At 39.3% G+C, this 17,929-nt stretch overlaps 2 protein-coding genes across 5 annotated transcripts in view; one reads left to right on the plus strand and one right to left on the minus strand.

Moving 5' to 3' along the window:
- The window catches only part of MRPS35 (mitochondrial ribosomal protein S35), a 39,531-nt gene extending 35,244 nt beyond the window's left edge, over positions 1–4,287 (plus strand). For 3 of the 4 annotated variants that reach the window (XM_036889487.2, XM_036889488.2, XM_036889489.2), the window contains exon 8: positions 3,930–4,287. In XM_036889487.2, the coding sequence (XP_036745382.2) occupies positions 3,930–4,199 (270 nt within the window). In that variant the 3' untranslated portion in view covers positions 4,200–4,287. The remainder of the gene's footprint in view (positions 1–3,929) is intronic. The other variant, XM_057491413.1, reaches the window with a different exon arrangement.
- Positions 4,288–7,732: 3,445 nt separating this feature from the next.
- On the minus strand, positions 7,733–14,895 carry MANSC4 (MANSC domain containing 4). Its single transcript, XM_036889490.2, has 3 exons — positions 13,517–14,895; positions 10,937–11,071; positions 7,733–9,060 (listed from the first exon to the last, which is right to left on the minus strand). The coding sequence occupies exons 1-3, from the start codon at positions 13,743–13,745 to the stop codon at positions 8,402–8,404; spliced, it is 1,023 nt and encodes a 340-aa protein (XP_036745385.2). The 5' UTR covers positions 13,746–14,895; the 3' UTR covers positions 7,733–8,401.
- Between the last annotated feature and the right edge of the window lie 3,034 nt (positions 14,896–17,929).

Genomic DNA, 17,929 nt, shown 5'->3' on the forward strand with positions numbered 1-17,929 from the left:
CAAAGTGCCGTCTCAGAGGGACCGCGCCGTGGAAACCGCGGTGTTCACGTCTCATGGATTTGCTGGGGAGAAAGGCCGCTTAACAAAGGAGGATGTGGGAGCACTCGTGGCAGAGGAGTTCCCCGGGTTTTCAGAAAATCAAGAAGACCCTCTGGCGGTGGACAGAATAATGGACGTGGACCAGTGCTCAGACGGCAGAGTGGGCTTCCGGAGCGCTTCGCTGCCGGCTCAGCTCACCATGGCGGGCAGCGGCTGTTCCCCATTGCACAGGATGCAGACTGGGAAGACGTGGGCAGCACGGAACGGTAGCCCCGCCCTGGCAGGAGTTCTCCAAAGGGTCATGTAAGGAATCTGCCCCATAACCTCCCCTCTGTAATGATTTCATGAGCAGATCAGGACCCTTAGAAAATGTACAGGTGAAGTCCAATCCCATCATTCGACAAACAGCAAGAAAAGTCAAAGCCAGCTAAACTTGATTTTTATATTGCTTGCATCCTCTTGCCCTCAATAAACAAATTTCTTAGGAGAGGTGATTGCTGCCTTGTGTGTCTTCTCTAACCTGCATTTGGTTAGACATAGAAAGCCTGCACCCAAGGGAGACCGCAGCAAAACTAGAGATAACTCAGTTGTTTTTAAGAACAGGCGATTTACTGAGAAACTTTAATCACTGGTACATTTATCAAAACAGGAAGTAACCAACATCATGAAAAATACCTTTATTATTAGTGATAAAGAAGTAAAGATCTCTTGTTTCTGTATATTATTGTATCTAAATTTTACGAATATCAGTCATGATTTTGCTAGTGGAATAAGGTGGCAGAACATTTGGACAATTGTGTATGTGCTTTTGTTTACCTTTAAAGTTTCAGTTTACTCCTTGGTAGTGATAGTGGTGCCCTTGACATAGGAACATACATTTGGAATGTAGGCTAAGCAGGCTTGAATCCCACTCTTCTCCATTCTTCTTAAAAAGTTGTGTTATTAAAGCAAACATTTATTTAGTGTTTACTATGAGCCAGGTGCTCGGAGTATGTGGATATTCCTTACCTCTTAATCCTCAGAACAGCCCTATGGATCAGTTCTTACAGAAATGCAAGCCTGTCACACTAGTGATGAAGCTAGCATTTAAACTCATTTCCTTAAAACACCAAAGCCCATCTAAGTACTGTGTCATACCACCTCCCTGTGTGACCTAGAGTAAATCACAGATACACACTCCTCTGCTGTAATTCTGAAACCCAAAAAAGTTTGGCAATGACTAGTCTTTTCATAAATCGGTGGCAAAATGAGACCAGAATGAATGACAAATTTGTAGCCTTTGTTTATCCCTTTAGTGTAAATATTCATACATGTTGCTGCAAAAATAGTAATATACTGGATTTAGGGAATGCTGCTATAGAACTCCTATGGAGGTGTTAAAAAATGTATGGTATATATCCCACATTAACTTTCTAAAATATAAAAAATTCTCAAGTCTGAAACATTCCCAGGCCACTGTGGCCCTCTGACTTCCATAATAGTTACTTTCCTTATCTGTAGAGATGTTCACACCTAATGAGTAGGTTTATAGTAAGAATTGTATGAAATAATTAATATAGGTAAGCATCCGAGGTACCTGGTATGTAAGTATTTGACTTACTGGTGTTGTTACTGTCATCGTGGACTTTATATTCACTTGTGCAGAGTTTGGATCTAAAACTAGAATATGTTGCAAACATGAGCTTTACTTAGCTTGTGGCTGGAGCCCCACACTATATTGTATTGTGTAGGATCTGTGGGAAGCCATGCCTTTCACAGAACGTAGCTCCTTCTCCTTACCAGTGACGGTTTAGAACGGTAGTGACTTTCTCCTGTAGATGTACCTGAACCCTGAGAGCAGGATTTTGTGCTTTTTCATATCACTGGACACATGGAAAATTCTTGACTGCAAGAGAGGGTGCTCTGCTGGTCTCACCTGGCCGCCTGAGGGCTGAGGGAGCCCACAGTACGGCACACCGCCAACACAACTTGGCAATCCAGCGTCTGTTAGGTACAAGCTAGAATTGTGTATACAGAATGTAAGGGGAAGATAAATGAAATGTTAGAAACTATTAGTAGATTTACTTTGGTTACCTCCTCTTTTTAAGCATGCACTTCAAAGCAGTTAAGAGAATCCGGAGAATCCTGGATGAAAGTTAAGTCTCTAAATTGCTTGTCTTCTAGCAGTCAAGAATGAGATGGGTTGACTATTTTATTTTACTTAACACTTTATAAAATGTATTTGTTGACCTCTTAAATTAAATGTACTTCAGTTGTAAATTAGAATTATGAAGAGTAGATAGGACCAATGATGTATTTAATTTAGGGTTTTTCTTTAAGAGGCTGACATTTATTCTTCTTCCCAGTATTACAGTAACAATTAGGTGAGGTAGGGTAACTTTGATAGTTTTTTTTCCTTTATGTTACATACTTAGAGTTTGTCTATTAGAAGTTATTTGCACTGGGCTTGCAAGGCCGGGGTTGCTGGGGTGACACAAGAAGTTGTTGCACATTACCCCCACCCTCTACAGCCAAGCCCAAAGCCTAACTACAGATGAAAAAGAAGCAGAGGGTGGATTCTCAACCAGATAAGATATTTCTGGAACGTTCAGTTAGGACATTGTCCTCAGCCATAAATTCAGAATAGGGAGGTTGGGCAGAGCTGCGAACACAGATACCCCACTTTGGCTAATGAATTTTGGGGTTGGGAAACCATCCCACATGCTGTTGATTTCTCTTAAAGGAAAGGGTACTTGTTTTGAAGGATTAAAGGAAGATGATTTCTTCTTGTGGGTGTCTGAGGTGGGGGAGCCTCTTCACTGGGCTTCAGTGGTTTTAGGTGAGTCCGTGGCCTCCCCAGCAGCCTGTTTGCGGTTGGTGGGGCTCCTCTTTACCCTTTGAAGGACAGATTTCCAGTGCATTTCTCTCTTGCTGCAGTCAGGTGAGGGTCAGAGGGACACAGGGGTGGGACCTGTTTTGCCGGCTTAGCTCTGAGCAGCCTTGGAGCTCTGCTCAGTCTGGGGTCTCTTTCCAAAGTAGTTTTCAGAGATTAAACAACGTTTCTGACAGCCTTACAAATCTGCCTCTTTTTAACATTTAAAACATTATAATTTTGGTGTTTCCACCTTCAGAAGTTGTAAGAATAGTGGGTGATTCTGTAATATCCTGTAGCTCAGAGTATTGTCATGTGTTAATTTGGAAAGAATGTGGCTGGTATTCAGCACTTCTTTGAACCATGACGTTATTTATTAGTTGTATTGCTTGATTTTTCACAGAATGTTACATCTTCATTTAAATCATAAACCTAAATTATATTTGTATAAAACCTAACAGTAATAATTTTTGTAAGAAGAAACGAGTAGTAACAAAAACTGTTTCCCTTATTGGAACAGAAAATAAGGCAAACAAACATATCAAAATTCCAGAATGTATGAAGTAATTATATCTAAAAACCATGTGTAACACACACACTTCCTATTTTTAATTTTATCATAATAACTCGTCTTCCCTGTCATCCCCCCAGGCATGTTACAAAGATAATACAGTCTCCCCTCGACTCATTATTTTTAACCTCGGAAATGTGAGGTGTTGACATGTTAAGAGTTCAAGGACTAGGAAGCTGTGACAGTCGAGTTTTCTGTATTTTGGGGGAAGCAGTATTACTTTATAAGTGAAGTTCGCAAGGCAGATAACGTGTGATTCAGGTGGGTACACTTAGTGACGGGGCGTTCGTGTAACAGAGCACGTCGCCCGCAGCTGCAGGTGGTGGCCGCGCTGGACGACGAGGCCGGCAGGGTGCGGGCAGCGCTGACCGGGGCCCTCCGCGTCGCAGACCCTCTTCCCCCTGCAGAAACGAAACGTGCTCTTGGGATGATTCTCAGAATTCAGAACTCATTTTTTTTCCCTTTCAGAAAACTGAAGAATGGGAAAAAAATAAGACTGAAGCAGACATGGAAGAATTTATCTGGAAAAACAGTGCCTCAGAAAAAAATATCCTGGAAACACTTCTCCGAATTAAAGCTACTGAGAAAAATCTGGAAGTAAATAAAGAAGAGCTCCTTGGTACAAAAGAGGTTGAAGCTTACAGAGAGTCTGTTGTTAATCTTAAAAACGAGGGGGACAGTGAAAACACCCTTTCCCAGTACAAAGAGTCTGTGAAGAGACTGTTGAATCTGGTGTGATTTATGAAGAAAAGTCTGCTTGATATATTAATTTTATGGTTCATATGTAATCATTACCTAATCTAATAAAAAGTTGAAAATGTTAAAACAGTTTTATATCTGAATTAAAATTATTCCTTTCAGTTAATATATAATGGCAATGATTATTCAGTTTTCTTACTTGTACACTGGGGCAGTTGGGCTGATAGAGGATCTCTGATTTCTTCTAGGTCTGATGTGTGTTGATTTTATCTCTACCATCACAACTTTAATATTCATATATATATACATATGTTGTTATTTTATCACCTGCTACATTTCTTGCCCTATAATTTAGCACTTGCCGATTGCTTTTAAATATGGATCTTCTTGATCTACAGTGGAGTTACTTCCCAGTTAAACCCATTGTAAGCTGAAAATCTTAAGTCAAAAATGCAATTAATATACTTGACCTACCTTAAATGTGCTTAAAACATTTACATTAACCTGCATTTAAGCAAAATCTTCTAACCCACAGCCTGTTTTTATAATGAAGTATCCAGGGTCTTGTGTAATTCACTGATTACTGAAAGTGAGAAAGAGAAAGGGTGCATCTCATTTACTGTTGCAGTCACGGGGCTGACTGGGACCTGCTGGCTCACTGCCACTGCCCAGCATCTTGGAAGAGACCATCAGACTGCTTATTGCTAGGCTGGGAAAAGATGCAAATTCAAAGTATACAGAATCACTTTCATACCATTGTAAACATCGTAAAGTCTAAAAATTGTAAGTTGAACCCTCGTAAGTTGGAGACTAATGATTTTGGTTACTTAGACCCAGACCCCAGTCCCCTGAATGCAGTTCAGTGCCTTATGTACTTAACTTGTAGCCACCCAATGCATTTTTCACAGATGCTGATTCTAATTAGAATTTGGTCCTTGGGAATATTTTCTAAACCATCAAGTTTGTACCATCTGTATCTTCTGGGCTCAGTATGTTGACTCAACTCTGTTTAGCATTCTACTTCTATTTCATGGGGCTCATTTCTGTAAGCCCAAGCTTGCAGAAAAGTGGAAATGGAGATGAACTGTTGTTCATCTCTGGATTCACCAGTTAGAGCTTCTTCAGCTCAGGAAAGAAACAAGTTATAAGAACCTTGAATTTAATTGGAGTAAATGACAAAATGAGAACTGCCCTAAAGAACATTACATTCAATTTAGCTGTCAATTCAGTATTTTTAGGTATATCTGTTAAGTCATTTATCACCACTTCCAAAGTTGGCAACAAATGATTAAATCAAAATAAAGGAATTGAGTTTATCTAAACTTATTTTCCTAACAGAATTGGGGAACATAAAAGTCTAAAGAAGTTTCAAAACAATTGCCCAAAAGTTTGACTAAGTTGAAGGTATGATTTAGTATCAGCAAGGGCAACAGTCCGTAGACTATGAAGGACAACAGTATGGCTTGAGAAAAAAAAGAGAAGTGTGTTCTATTCCATCGTATGGAGATAGTGAATGAAAAGCAAAGTAGATAAAACTGAATTTTTTGGTCAATTTTAAAGCATACTTTAAATATATTGGAAGGTTATATTTCTTACAGACTCAAGGAAAACACATGTAGAGACAAGATTGAAGAAACATTTGAAAACAAGCTGAGGAGAGATGATCATTTGGAAACATGTAAAGAGGTGGTAGATTACAGTCATGGGTCCTGTAGCAATCATACAGTGCAGAGGAGTAATGATAATGTAATGTAATAAAAAATTGGACCTCGCCCGAAGAGAGGTCTGGCCTTTGCCCTCGGCTTCTGAGAGGTATCTATCATACCTCATAAGAGTCCTTTGCTTAGGGTAAGAGCCATCACGGTATATTTTAGGGTGGGGCTGGCCACACTTGATAGTCTTAGCGATGCCAGAAAAACCAACTATGTGACTTAGGGTGGGGGCATTGAGTCACCGCAGCCGAGATCAACCACCCAGGTAATCAATCATACCTATTTATTGGAGCCTCAAAAACAACACTGAGGCGTGGGCAGCTGTCCTGGCTGACAGTCCTCTAGGCAGTGTCATACCCTGGGGGAGGGATGTGTCCTGCCCCCAGCGGGGAGGACACCGGGAGGTCTGAGTCTGGAACCCTCCTGGACTCGATCTTGCTCTCTTCTTCCTTTGACTGATTTTAATTTGTATCCTTTCCCCATAATGAACCGTAATCACGAGTGTAACAGCTTTTATTGAGTTCTGTGGATTCTAGTGAATGGTGAGATGTGAGGGTGGCTTTGGTAATCCCCTGCTCCCACCACTGGAACTCAGAGTTGGTGCCGGAAGTGCGGGCAGTCTTGCAGAGCACTGTACCCTTCTAACCTTTGCCGTCTGGTGAGCCACAGGCAATCGGCCTGAAGACTGAGGCTGCACCACTGACACCCAATGGCGAAATCTTTGAGCTGCTGCTCGTAAGTTCTGTTTGGTCCCTTTGGGTTCCGAGAGGGACATGGTTTCCAGGCCAGTTGTTTTTGCTTCACGGCTGACTTCACTCTGCTTTCCTCTCCAGTCTTAAGTTTACTCAGTTTATCTCATGGTCAGAGGTAGGGGCCGAACAAGAGAATATTCAGTCTGTTTTCTTACAAAGATAATGTCTTCCCCAAATTATGGTGATTTCTATGAAATAATAATTTTAGGGAATGAAAAAACTGAGAAACCCCAAGGAAGAGAAAAACTTTCTTTTAAGCATTCTAGTTTGCTGGGCCACCTTTAAACAATTTATATGTATTTTAAAGCCAAGTCAGTGATCTTTTAAAAGAACATTGTACAATTAATTTTTGAAGACCATTTCCTGAATTAATTCTTTAAATATATTTTTAGGATAATTTCAATTTTGGTATCCTCCCTAAATAATACGGGATTTTTCCCTAATAGGAAATTGATAAAATTTATGATACTTAATATCATGACTAGCAAGATCAATTAATTTTTTTTAATTCAGACTTTTATTTGTGGCTAATACTCTACTGATACTTTGTATTTCTTCCTTTTCTTATACTAAAAGAAGAAATAGACCTTTTTCCCACCCTCTATCAATACTAGAATAGGTAAAGAAAAAGTAACATGTCTGTGTATGTGAGATTTTAGTTGAAATATAATTAACATGTTATATTAGTTTCAGGAAAGAAACATCTAAGCCACTGGGCAATTTGTTTTCACATTTGAGAAAAGTACTACATTATTAATCTTGTAATAGCATTTCCTGTTATCCTTTATGCTAATAAACAGGCTTAATATCTGTTACACTAAAAAGCTTTCAGTGATGAGGTTAAGGTCCTACAGTTTAAGATCTTTAGAGACTTGAATTAAGTTCTCTACTCTTAAGAACCTGAATGTAAGGTTTAGTGGGGTAGATCTGGTGTAAAATCTGGACAGAGCTGAAACACCTGGAGCTAATATTTGCAGCTGGGAAAACAATGTATACAAGTGAGGGATGTCAACCCAGCCTCCCAAGCTCTATTCACACATCTCAGAGCCATAATTTTTGAAAGGCATGTCAGCTTTGGAAAATGAAGATTGAGAAGAATTAACCAATTGAACAGTAAACTGTATAATAATCAGGACACATTTGCTCATGGATTAGTAACTATAATAGTTCTCTTTTTTTGTTCAAATCACTGAAAGATTTTATTAACAGAGGTGACAATAATTAGACCTTGATGGGAGACAAATTGGATGTTTTACTCCTAGCATCTTTTTTCTATGCTTATTGGGAAAATGGAGGCTTCTCATCTAACTGATTTTGAGCATGGATTTTTGAGCCAGACTGCCTATTAAGTTCTGGCTTCATTACTAGCTGTGTGACTTTAGGCAAGATACTTCACCGCTCTTCTCTGTTTCCTCATCTGTAAAATGTGATACAGTATAATGGTTAAGAAAAATATAACTCAGTTGTAAGGATTCAATGAGTCAATGTGTGTACAGCACTTAGAATGCTCGCACAGTGCTAACAACTGCAGGGGTCAGAATTTTGGAACTTTGGCAAAGGGTACATTATTCAAAAAATGTAAACTAAGAAAAGCTGTTAGGTTTACCAAGCATCATCCTTTTTTAGGGGTTGGTAGGAGCATGCATCCTATGAAATCACTTTTTTTTTTTTTTAACTACCCTGGTCTTTAAAAAAAAAATCTGAAAATGATACTCTTGAAAGCTTACAATCTCTACAACTTTTACTATCAAAGAGTTCTCAGAGTGTGTTACATTTTTTAATTTGCCTGAATCCTGACTCTCTGTCCTGGTTTATACTGGCTCTGCTGCTTTCGACAGCATGCATAGACCAGGATGGCTATGCAACAGCAAAGACAGATGACAGAGGTACAAAGGGCCACAAGAACCAGCCAGGTGTTTGAAGTCACAAATGCCCCATCAGGTGTCACATCTTCATTCTCAGGCGTGTGGTTTCTCATGTTGTACCCCTTGGTTTTATTCAGTAATTGTTTGCTACTGTTGAGCTGGGATGGAATAGGCATATGAAAAAGTTTTGTGTCTGTGGGCACAAAGAAAGGAGAAATAGTCTTGTTATCTGGGCTGCTGGTAAAATCATTACTGAGGGACATCTCACTGACCTTGGTGGCAATGGACTCATTCAGGGAAATGAATCTTGCCCAAGAATCTGTGGTGAATTCCTTGGACTCTGCGGTTGATTCCTCGGAATACTTGGTATTGTTTGTGTTTACAAGCCAGTCGTGATGGGTGGTTGATGATGGAGCCACTCCTGATGGCAGTACTTGGTTTACCATGGTGGTTTGTTGTTTATCTGCATTTGTAGCTTTTAGAATTCTTAGTCTGTCCCGTGTGTTAGATGAACGGGTATTTAAATATGTGGGAGGAGACTGTCCAAAGACCAGCAAATCTGGATCTATACCTGAAACATAAATTATGGCACTGTTACTTATTTATTTATTTTTTAAAGGAAAGGACCAGACCTTAAAGAACAATTTGGAGAAGTCCTGGATTTTGCCACTGAGTTATTGAAACTGAACTGCCAGTTTGAAGTTCTACTATTGCTTACTTCTGATAGGCTTAGAAACATACTGGCCACATTTGAATTTATCTTAACTTCCTAGGACACTTTCTGTTATGAACAGAAATTTTGCTGCATCATGGAGAATACTTTGTGTCTTCCAGGGCCTTGCCTAACAACAGCAGTGTTAGTACAAGACCTGCAAAAACAATAAGCATTTGAGAGACATAGCATCTTAAAAGAAAGTTCCACTAACTAGGCTAAACCTGAGAAGTGTAACTGTATCCAAATCGTGAGCAAAGCCCTAAATTTCATCCCTTTCCAGTCCCCGAGGGCCCTTGCTTTGTCTCCAGTATTTCCTCTCTTCTGGCAAATAAACTCCTTTGGTCCTGACTTCAGGCATGTGCAAATGTCTTTAAAACAACTCTTAACAGCTTTGCAGTTGTCCTGCTAAAAATCAGTCTCGCTCTCTCTCCCTCTTTACCTTCTGCTGAATTTTCGCTTCATCCCTCCCTCCATCCCCTAAGGAAATTATCCCAGTCACTATGCTGGTGTCAGGGCGCTGAAATCTGCATCACCAGGTTTCCCTCTCCGCTGACCTGTCTCTTTGTTCTGGTAATCATCCCTCCTTTTCGTTGCCCCTACAATCACCTTGCCCAAATCTAGTATTTCCCTGTCTAGATTTTCTAAAGTGCATCCTGCATATAATTTTCCTAGACTAAGATAACCAGACTCATCACTTTAATGATGGCATTTTCTCATTAAATACATTTGTTGGTTCCCTATTTCTGACTAAGTCAAACCAAAATCCTACTCTATCAAAGCCCTTTTGTCACCTGGCCTACCCTATCTTATGCATACTTTTATCACAGTCCCAAATGTGCCCTTATTCAGCCAGATCAGATTTCTTACTTTCCCTGGTGTGATAACAAAACTCCGTATCTTGCCTCTGCCTGGCCTCTTCCATGAAGCCCTCTGACTAATCTAGTTTTCTTTAGTCTCTCCTCCTTTTGAGCCCTTGAACTTGCAGCAATATCGTACATTTCTGTATTCAGTTATATGTCTTCCACTAGTGAGTCTTGTCACATCAACTAGATTGTAAGGAACTTGAGAGCAGAGCTATGGCTACAGTCTTCCGCAAGGCTGAGCACAACCTGGTGCAATAAGTACAAATTGGTAGAGATTTATCTCCTATGTATTTTGACGGCAAAAATCTACTCTTTCATGTTTACTTACTTGTACTCTGAGATTATTTACGTGGGCAAAGAACACTTAAATATGTATTTTTCTGAAATCAAATATACTGGTCATCTCGGGACCAGTGGTATGCTCATGTATATCAGTAAGTGGCATTTCCCTGTCCCTGACATCCATCTTTGTAGAATCCTTGGGTGTAATGTCAGTGGACCTCAAAGTTGCCATTTAGGCATTTTCTTTATTTCCTCGTGGCATCCTCAGTCACTGCAATAGAAATGCCTACTTTGGCTCTTGCTGAGGGCTCTTAGGATAAATGAAATAAAATGCTGAAGCTCTTGTTCAATACGTATGATTGTCACCATCTGGAAGGAACTCATCGTTGCTGGACATTGCAGACTGAAGGGAATTCCCTTTTAGTTTTCTGCCCTGGATGCCCAAAACTGTTCCAGACCGAGGTCACTGGGAAATAATGATTTGGGGAGTCATACATGGCTATTGTCAGCCAGTTTCTAGGTTATATGCCTTTCCTAGAATATTATCAACATTCTTCAAAATCCATACACAATACATAAGTCACTACCGTCTGTAATGTTGTATAAGATGGCACCGGTCCCGGGCTCTAACATGCAGCTCTCCAGTGTTGGGCAGTGAACGTGGAGGCAGTTGACATTGTCATGAGCAGGGTCATGGTAGAAGACAGCCAGGTTACAGGCCACTGAAAGGGAAGCAGGCATACATTTGTGGGTTCCCTATTTCTGACAAAGTCAAACCGAAATCTGCACAAGATCCTGATTTCCGCGAGCTTCACGAGCTCTGAGTAACTTAACATTTCTTTCAAGAACACGGCATTAACAGCACTTTGCAGGGCCATGTTCAGACGTTTTACAGAACCTTATAAACTACACAGCAACTGTTTCTATAAATACAGAAAATGCCTTTTTAAAAGAAAATGCCTACTGCTTTTCTCTGATCTTTCACACATTCCATTCCACACAGGATTAGCCTGGACTCATTTCTCAATCCCAGGATTTTATGTCTGTGAAAAATTCAATTGGCTGCAAAGCCTCTGGGGATTTATTAGATCAGATTTCTGAGTACAATGCCCTCTCAGAATGCTCAGGTACTGGAGTTCATGGGCGAAAGAAAGTGACAAATGATGTAACAGAGGAGAGGGTAACGGGAAGAGCAAACAGTGATGTCTGCATTACTCGGAGAGGCCCAGCTACTGGAAAGGCAGGAGGCTGGGGAGCATCACCTTGACCCTGACTGCAGGTGCGCACCGGCCCCAAGATGCAAAACCCCAGGCAGTGAAACCTAATCAGTGTCATTTAAAGAGGAAGGGAGTAGATGGACAAGCTGTGAGCCCTTGGAATTCAAGGGGTATCTCACTTGGTGATGCTGTCTTCCCATTTCTAAGTAAGTTTGCTTCTTGAAACATACTGTGTTGGCTCTGGAAAACCGTATGTCAGATTTGCTGAATGCCCATCTTCGGTCTGTCCTCTAAAGTGCAGCACAGATTCCCTCCCGCTGCAGTGTGGTGGGAACCATGTGATAGGAAATATCCATTGGCCAAAGGTATCAACGTCTTTAATAAAATAAGATTACACAGGGATAGCATTCGATTACCAGACCTCAGAGTTTGCCTAAAGCTGCTGTGGGATTGCTTGTGGCAAATTCTGGACTGCTTCTGTGTAAGGTGAACTGTGGGGCGTTGCATCTCCCCCATGACTTCTGGGACATCCCGTGGTTTCCCCACTTGTAGGAGAAAGACTAGGACAGGAGTTAATTAATAATACATTGCTATTGCATTATAGACTACAAATACGCTCGAGAACTGAGCTATAAAATTTAAGAGAAAGGAATAAAAAAGATTCAAATGTAGAAGTCTCGAGTTTCTGAAAATAGTTGGTGCTGTAGAGAACAATTTTTCAAGGTGTTTTACATTCCTTCTCATGTACAGAGTCCCAGCTCTGAGCAGGTTCGCTGTTGCAGGATGGTGGCTTTTAAAGTTCTGGTTTCCAGCAGAAAAAGCAGGGATTTGTGCTTGTTCCTTTTCTTCTGGAGGAAGAAAGCCACACCATGAAGTCTACACAGTCTCTAAAATCATGGAATTCTACCAGATGCTCACGGTATCCCACAAGTCTGGGAACCAACACTTCCTGGCGTGGAGTCTGGTAGATTGATGCCATGGGAAAGTGCAGAAAAGCTATCGCCCCTTGCCCACCTCCTCCCAGGGAAGGCTCATACGAGTTAGAACCATCTCTAAGGTGAAAATCTGGATTGGCTACTTTTCAAAAAGATTTCCCTTTAATAAATGAATTGCTGTCTTCTGTGCCTGACGAACTTTTGAGGGCTTAGCCTGAGATGGCTTCTCACGCTGTGGTCTCTTGACAGTCAGTTTAGACTCTCCAGTTAGCTTCAGTTTGCATCCCAGAAATCTCATATATATAATTGGATAGGAAGCATTGGCAATTAATAAGTTGGTAAATGAAATTAGATAATTTTTAGACATTACACATCTAATTTAGAAATTAGACAAAAATTACACAATTGTAACTTGAAATTCTGCAACAGTGAAATGGTTTCCTAATTACAAGTCTTGATCACGTTATATGGATGATATTTAACCCTGATTCCAGATTTCAGACAAAAAAAATCTGTCAGGGTATTTTGAAAATATGTTTTTTTCTCTCTCTTTCTGCTGTTGCCATATACTTCCCTATTTATTTTAAAACATCAATCACAATCTCGAGTTGTGTTGGAACATCCTATGTTTGGTCAACACAAGACACACATTTCAAAAACTTGAAGTGATACCAATATCACCAAAAGGACTTTGAAAAGGAAATTATCATAAATATCTTGGAAATCAAATATGCCATATTTTTAGGCTGCAGAAATACCATAGTTAACTCTCAAGGAAATATTTTTATTTAGCACTTTAGTGAAGAAAAGAGGATTCTGTTACCTGCAGGTTCCACGGCGTTCTGGTCGTTACGAGCGTTGCCAACCCAGCCGGCCGTGGCCCGGTCTGCACGGTCAGTCTCAGTGTCCCCCCCTCTCTCCCTCATCCCAGCGCGTCTTCCCTAGTCCTTTCCAAGGATGTCTTCATTCTGGAAGTTTCCCCCGATCTGTGCTCAGGCACATCATTAATACTTACCATCCTTCCGAAGGCAGCAGCTCCTGCTGCATTTCCGGCCAGTGCTCTCAGCGTAATACTTCAGGAACTGGGCTCCCAGCTTCTGAGACTCCTCCAGGTCAATCAGAAGACCTGGGAAGCGACGGATCCAGCAGTCTCGGTAAAAGACGGTGGGTGAGCAGAGACAGTCTGAGGTCCACCCCAGGCTTAGAAGCAGTGTCACATCTGCTGCCACCAGAGCCACATGCATTTTCCTGGTGTGAAGGCTCAGCAGGAAGTCTGATTCTCAGGCAGAAGCAGGAGCTGACCATCAGGGCTGAGGACAGTTTCTGGAACTTCAGGGCTGTTGCTAAGGGAGAGCTTCTTTGAGACTCCTGGAGGGTCATCTAGAAAAAAAATGAGGCTGTTCTTTAACTGCACATTCAGTTTTCCTTTGTTTCTTCCCAGTTGATCCCTAGGTGAACATTTGACTTTCTGGCATTAATTCTGTACATTTTCCAGGCCATCTTGATTCTCTGTCCCTTACTTAGCCTCTTGAAGATGTGGATTCTCTCCTCTGCTTTTCTTCTTTCTGTGAAAGTGAATAGTCACAGACACCTTTCACTAAGTAAGTATAAAGACAGGTAGAAATCCTAGCCAAGAGTCTGTCTCAGGGAAACAATAATTTAGTCATTTGACATCAGATAAAGGAAGAATCCATTTCACCAGAAACAAGACATCGTTTTGTAAGGGCACTTCTGTACGGTGTTTAAGGAACTTGGGACAGCAGACTTTTTTCAATCATCTCTTTATTTTCATCTTTGCATTTAAGTTCTAGTATTCAGCTTCACTAGAAAACCAGTTTGTGTGCTGGTTTAAATTTTTTCTTTTTACTAAAGAAAAAGACATGTTGAAAGTAAATGAAAACTGAAAGTGAAATAAAAAATTAAAAAATGGAATTTTGCAGTGATTTTGAAAACATTGGCTATGGACCTGGTCACTTCTTGAGGTCAGACATTTTTTGCAAAAAGGCCAGTCACAAGCTTTTTTAAAAGATGAAAAGAGAACGTGCTCCAGTGTAGACAGAATACAACACCCAGCAAGTAAGGGGTATATTGTTCAATCAAGAATAAAAAGTGTAATTTACAGTGAAAATTGTGAAGAAGTTCAAATTGGGAGCTGTCTAATCTGCTTTCTGATATTCATGCTTGCAAGTTATAGAGGGGATTTCTTTGTGAAGCACATACATAAAGGCAGAATGTTCCTGATGGAAGTAGTTGCTAAGAAATGTGCATTAGGAAAATGGCAAAATAGCTTAAAATTTCTAAATAGTAATAAAATTACTTCAGATGCAATGCCAAAACATTTGAAAAGGTATTAAAGGAAAATAGCCTCTTATACTTTTGTGAAGATAATGTGTTCTATATCCATGATATCTAAGATGGCAAATTAGTTCAAAGTTTAAAACTTACTTTTTTTGTCCATTTTTGTACAAAGCATCAGTGATAACCAGCTTTTGGCATGAAGTATTCTACTGTTCTTTTAAAAAAAGGTGAAGCTTTTTCTAGCCTATGATCTGTCTTTCATACCTTTTTGGGCAATGACTACTTCACTTACTTGACACATAAATGTTAACATTCTTGGAACTTTCATTTCTGTTCCCTAGTAATAGCCTAATGATCACTTATCTTTTGTTTTAGAAACATAATATTAATAATAGATAATAAAGGGAAAATATTCAAAAGATTGAGTAACTTTAAAATTAAAAGATTTCACCTTCTTCCAAGCAAAAATTGTATCATGGATTAACTCCTAACTTTATATAAGCCACATAAAATACACTAACATGATAAATATTTTATTTTAGTAAACTTCTCATAGAAAGCAAGTTTCAGTTGCTTACCTGCAGACAAACTGTTCCATCTGTTCTGAGGGGAAAGGGAAGAGAGGTTTCTTAGTGGAAGAGCAAGGGACAGATGAAGAACAAAAGACCACTTCCTGTTTTGGCCTGAGATTCCATAGCTATTTCACTTAGTATGTGCCCTGGGGACGTAAACCGGAAAGTCTACTTTCTTACCTTCTAACCTCCACATCTTTCAGCCACATTAACTGTAGTTTCTTTTGTGTGATATATAATTTCTTGAAGTTTTCATTTTTCCTACAGGGATAATGGAACCATCCACAATTGTTTAATCCTTTTGCTGGCAAATGATGTCAAGTGGAGATCAAAGTTGCATTTTAAAGAATCTACAAGTTCCAAGGTAAAAAAGCATGCTTTAAATTTTTAAAAGGACATTTTTTATGATTGCATAATAAGTATTATGTCTGGAAATGGGTAACTTCTTGGAGCCAAGTGTTTTCAAAAGGAGGCTAGAAATTGGACTGCAGGGGCAGAGGAAGGAATCCTCTATGGGCTGAGATTTGTGGCTCTAAAGCATCTAGTCTCAAAACATGTCTATGTGACATGAAATTGCAGAAACCAGCAAGCAACTGTAACTGAATAAAAAACTACTATCTAGCCTTTGTACAAATTTATGAAATACCCAGAACCATTACACTATTTCAATGCCATATGTTGTACTTACTTCTAACTGGGCACTCTTGAGAGGGGTTCAAAAATTGGATACCTACCTTAAAAAACACGCATCTTCCCTTAACAACTGATTTAGCAGCTCTATAGTGTGGGAACCAGAATCTTACTTTTATAAGTGTCCCAAGTGAGTTCCTACGAGGTTTGGAAAACACTGCTATAACACTGACTGAAATAAATGGAAGTTTGCCTACACGAAGGTGCTCAATCTATATTATTAAATAGAACCCTTTATTTAAATTGCCCCACATGATTTAATGAAAGGACGATATTTCAGTTTTGCCTGTTAAAAAAAGAAATGTAGTTGTGTTAGGAATTAGTGGAGGGACTGAAAAACAGATAAATAATTTTTAATTTATTTTAAATTAAAATAGTGAATTGGTAGTGAAATGATAGGATACATTACTGAATTCAGAAAGTGTTTTGAAAAACAGTAACATTCATCTTTATTTTAAAGATGGTGTATAGTAATTCACCAGTTGATGAAATCGATGGAAATTGTTTTTAAAAATGGGGCCTCAGAAATTTAAATGTCATTATGTTTTCTTTAAATATTTTGCTTTTATTAAACTGATATACATTCAGTTAAAAAATCCAAACCATACAGAGAAGTACAAAGAAAAATAAAAATGATTCAAGATTTTACAATCTTAACATTTTAACATCCTCCTGAACATCTCTAAAAAGATATACATATATAATTTTACATATGGATTTATACTGTTTTAGGAACAATTTTTTAAAACTCCAGTGCCAAATTACATTTTTCAGTGTTTGTAAAGAAAAATCTACATCCACAGTTGTAATGACTCTGTGGTATTTCATTCTACATGTACCAAAATTTACTCTGCACCTCAGCTTCTTCAGCTGTAAAATAGTATAAAAATAGTATTATAATCCATGTAAAACACAACAGTGCCTGGCACATATAATAAACATTCAATAAATGTTAGCTACTATTATTATTATGCATTATGTTTCCAATTACTTTTTATACCAAGCAGCACTATTATAAATATCTTGTACTTAGATTTTTTTTTTCCATTCTAGGTTAATTCTAGGTATATTTTCCATAAATATTAAATAAGTAGCTTAACTCTGTGTTGGCCATTACTTTAATCTTTTGTAAAACAGATCATGATGTCAAGTGCTTGAAGTGAATCATAGTGCCAAAGACCAGTCTTTATTGTTCCTTGATCAGTCAGTAACTGATCTATGAAATTATACCTCCAGTTATATAGAAGCAATATTTTCATGAAGCTTACAAATAATTTTAGGTCTTTTGTAAATAAAAGAGTATATATTGCTTTGACTTTGTAGTGCTAAGTTTAACAGAAAGCTTCCTGTGAGTTATCAAAATGATTTGCCCTTTTAAGATGCTTCCAATCTTAACTGACGTTATTACAGGGCCGAAATGCTTACAGGATCAGTGCCCCGTGTTGTCAAACCAACACTGTAGATTCCGCATCCAGGCCGATCTTGCTGTGATAATATTACTGAGTGTGAATTGCCTTTCTAATGCACATCATTCTTTGAGTGTCATTTTTTTGGGTCTGTTTTTGAAAGGCAAGAAAATACCAGTCTGAGGCATATCTATGACAGTTGGGAAACAAAAGCAACTATTGGTGAGAGATTCTAAAGACACCAAGCAGAGACTAGGAGCCTGTTCTCGGCTGACCCGATGAATCTGATGGAGGCACAAACAAATCCCAATTCCGAGCCTCTTTGACAGAGGGCGTGCCTCCTAGCAAAACTTCCTCAACTACCAGGTGGCACATTATCTTCCTCAAAGGGATGCTAGGTTCATGGCCCCCCGACTGCTACACCCTTACTGAGAACCAAAGTGTGAGACTGGTGTGAGAATG

This window comes from Manis pentadactyla, chromosome 14 (genome assembly GCF_030020395.1).
Source record: "Manis pentadactyla isolate mManPen7 chromosome 14, mManPen7.hap1, whole genome shotgun sequence".
Classification (NCBI taxonomy): domain Eukaryota; kingdom Metazoa; phylum Chordata; class Mammalia; order Pholidota; family Manidae; genus Manis; species Manis pentadactyla.